Consider the following 3735-nt stretch of genomic DNA (forward strand, 5'->3'; position numbering starts at 1 on the left):
AACAGAGTTCTGGGCAGCTTCTAGAGAAGTTCCTCAGAGTCTCCTTAGTTAAGGATGCTTGTGGAGAACCTGGCAGTGCTATGGCTGCCTAGTGACGTGATGCTGCTGCAGCCTCTGGAACAGAAAGTAGAGGGTATAGCTGGGACAGTGGCCACGCACCTCTGCACCTTCGTCTGGGGCAGCTGGAATTGGGGAACAGAGCTAAGTCTGAGTTACTAGAGATACTGCAGCGAACATCTTCCTGAGCAGTTGGGAGCCCTGTGGATCCTGTTGACAGCATTTCTTCTGCCTGGGGCCATTTGGCTACTCACAGAGGGAAGGGACTGTGGATCTTAAAATGTCTGTCAGCGTAAACAGGGGCAGACGTTGGAGAGTGACGTGTGTCCTCTGTCTCCCTCTCTCCCCCACCCTTCAGAGGGCCAATAAAGGCAGCAAGGTCATTGAGAGGTTGAAAAAGAAGCTCTCCGAGCAGGAATCCCTCCTACTGCTGATGTCTCCCAACATGGCCTTCCGGGTACACAATCGCAATGGCAAGGTGAGTGGGTCTTCTGGTCTCCCTCAGTGTACAAGACAGAGGTCAAGGGGTGTGGGTGTGTGTGTTTGTGTACGCTGTTGTACAAGGAGGTCTTCATGCCTTCTACTGTCTGGCCTGAAAGCACTTTCCAAGCAGCAGACACCTAATCCTTGCTACACCAAAGGTTGTGATGAGGTCTTGTAAGGCTATGACTAATTTATATGCAACATTGGCATTTAAAAAATAACGTTAGAAATTAATCCCCTACCTCAGCACCTGCCCTGGCAGAGCAATAGGAACAGCTCTCTTCACCTAAGATAAAGCTCTGCAGCAGCTGCCTTCTAGACTCCCGTTCAAATTCAAGGCTTAGCACACTCAGGGCTGTCTCCTCGGGACTGTATGCTGCACTTGGCACCAGGGATGCTGAATGGTTGTGAACAATCTCCTTTAGCACTGTGGGATGCTCAATGTGCCAGAGGTATCCCCTGCTCTGGCAGTGCTGTAACTTGTCACTGTGGCCTTTCCATGCACATGGCAAAGGATTCTCACGAGAATCCTCTTATCACTCAGTGAAAATTCACAAGCTGGTCACTGCTTCCTCAGCTTGCATCAGTGTCTAGGCCTGTGATAGAGGCTTTTGGGTTTCCTGGTGCAACTGTTGTGAGGCATAGCACAGAGCTGCCATGGGACCTCATGTTGCCAGGGATGCAGCTGTTGTTTTGCAGGGTGGACCTCTGTGAAAGCTCTGACTGCAGGAGTCCATGTTGGTACCGCTAGCCCATTGCTGAGAAGGCACATTGACAGAGTCCTCTGTCACTGACAAAGCTGTGATGTAGCTAGAAGGACAGTATATCCAATAACTGCCACTGGAGGAGGGTGGTAGGCAGGCAGGCCTGCTCTCAGTGGTCAGTCAGACTAATGCATATCCCATTTTCTTCTGTTTTCCTGGGTAGAGTTACACGTTCCTCATTTCGTCGGACTATGAAAGGGCAGAGTGGAGGGAGAACATCCGGGAGCAGCAGAAGAAATGTGAGTGTCTCTCAGCTGGGCATTGGTACAAATACTGTGATCTTATTAAAGAGCAGGAGTCCAGAGGATGAGGTATGGGGCAGGGTTACTTGCGAAAAGAGAGATATGTGTTGAAATCCACAGCACAACTTGGATGTCTTCTGTCTCCGCACATCTGAGCTTTCTGGGGGACTTTTGCTTGCAGCAACATGTAGGGAATGTGTAGGGAGAGCACTTAGTAAGTGTGTGGAGCTACTCTCCCATTTACCCTAGAGATCAGAGCTCTGTGCAGTTCCAGGTAGAGGGAACAGCTGCGCCCTTTTACCTGGCTCCAGTCCAAAGAAACTTACTTACTTTTTTGGCATGGGAGTTTTTTGGCTTTGCAAGAAAATAAGAGCCCCTCCTTGTTTCCTGTGAACCATCCTGAGACTTTTTACTCCAAGGAGTAATTCTGCTGAGCGTTGCCCAGGGGGCACCTATCCTATGTATGCCCAGAATGAGGGAGCATGCATCCAGCCTCTGCTTTGAATTTTAATTCCTCCCTCTTTGAATCTCCTTTGCAGGCTTTAAAAGCTTCTCACTCACATCGGTGGAACTCCAGATGCTGACAAACTCCTGTGTGAAGCTTCAGACAGTCCACAACATCCCCCTCACTATCAATAAGGAAGGTGAGACCTTTATGCTTTCACATGGTACAGCTGCAGTGAAAACCTACCTCTGCCTGCTTTTGTGCATTTCCCCTAGAACTGCTCTTACTGTTTCTTTTTGCTACAGGGTTCAACCGGGTGATGAGTTACAAACTGAGAGTTCCTGTAAAACAAAAGCTGAGACCATATGTACCCAACTTGTGTAATTTAGTTGAAGTAGATGATGGCGTACAAAAAGAGAGCAGCAGGAACAAGAACAATCTGTCATCCCACTGTTACTTGCTGCAACAATAAAAACACAAGATCCAAATTATATGGCTACATCTAAATTAGTAAAATATTCCTGGACATCCTTCCGAATATATTCATTAACTATTAAATGGTCTTTACATGCAGCCATCATGACGGGGATTGGAGTGCCTGTTGGAGTCCTAGCCTGGGACAACTTTGAACTATGCCTGGGAATCCTTTGGAAGAACACTAATTGGCCAAAATTGTGTCAGAGACCATCCTAAATTACTATTTAATCTTCTAGTATAGACTTAGCCTCTATATTTTACTTTTTCTCCCTTGAATTTCTTTCATGATGTCTTGCTGACCCTAGAAATGTCACTGTAAAAGCCACACATTGCCAGAAGGTATTACAGGTGAAACTGACACTGAACCTGGAACAGTCTCCTCTTTTGCTGAAATGGCTAGATTACATGCTCCTGCCATCCTTTTTAGGGACAGTTTACCCTCTGCTCATTAACCTGTGTAATATCAGTCTCATCACTCTGTCTTTCACTCTTGGCTTCTCTGTGAATGTAACAAAATTCCTTGGGTTTTTGTACAGATGATGAATCCCCAGGTCTCTATGGATTCCTGAATGTCATTGTCCACTCTGCTACAGGATTCAAGCAAAGTTCAAGTGAGTTGCAATTCTGTAATACACAGAGGTATTGACAGGGGTTAGATAATTAGGGTGCTGTGACAGCTGGGCGTGGACCCATTTAAGATTGCAGCATCTGGGATGATGGTGAGGAGGAGAGGTGATTTGGGGAATTGGAATTGAAATCGGGGCATTGGTGTAAATTTAGGGGAATGCAATTTTTTAATGCTACTACTAACTCTCAGAAAGATCAGGATCAAGGATCAAGCATGCAGCATTATTTTTTTGGGGCCTAGTCTATTGGTATTTTTTTTAAGCAGTGTTTGCTAATTACCCAACAGTTTTGGATACAAGTCAGCCCTTATCTCGCTTTCTTTCAGCTGTATTTTGTTTTGCAATGAAAGAATGGGAAGCATTCTTTGACATACAGAATTCTTAGTGTGAAGAAAGAGGTGTTAAAATTCAGGGGGGTGATTTGACAGAAGGATCAAAAAAGGTGAAAAAATAGAGTGAAGTGGACAACTGTAGAAATAAACATGCTTCTCAGCCATTGATGAGGATAATCTAAGAACAGCTGCAAAGCTTACCTAGCCATGTGGCTGGAGATCCTGTTCTTATCTAAGCTGCATGTGCAGTCTCAGGAGGAAAGGAGTGAACTGGACGTACATGCTTTCTATCAGCCTTCCTCCTGCTGA

At 45.9% G+C, this 3735-nt stretch overlaps 1 protein-coding gene across 1 annotated transcript in view; it reads left to right on the plus strand.

Moving 5' to 3' along the window:
- Positions 1-415: 415 nt before the first annotated feature.
- The window catches only part of LOC104073464 (breakpoint cluster region protein-like), a gene marked incomplete at both ends in the record, with an annotated part of 13813 nt that continues 10493 nt past the window's right edge, over positions 416-3735 (plus strand). The window contains 4 exons of the mRNA XM_009573247.1: positions 416-535; positions 1468-1543; positions 2086-2190; positions 3005-3079. Coding sequence (XP_009571542.1) covers positions 416-535; positions 1468-1543; positions 2086-2190; positions 3005-3079 — 376 coding nt within the window. The remainder of the gene's footprint in view (positions 536-1467; positions 1544-2085; positions 2191-3004; positions 3080-3735) is intronic.

This window comes from Fulmarus glacialis, unplaced genomic scaffold, assembly GCF_000690835.1.
Source record: "Fulmarus glacialis isolate BGI_N327 unplaced genomic scaffold, ASM69083v1 scaffold47962, whole genome shotgun sequence".
NCBI lineage: Eukaryota > Metazoa > Chordata > Aves > Procellariiformes > Procellariidae > Fulmarus > Fulmarus glacialis.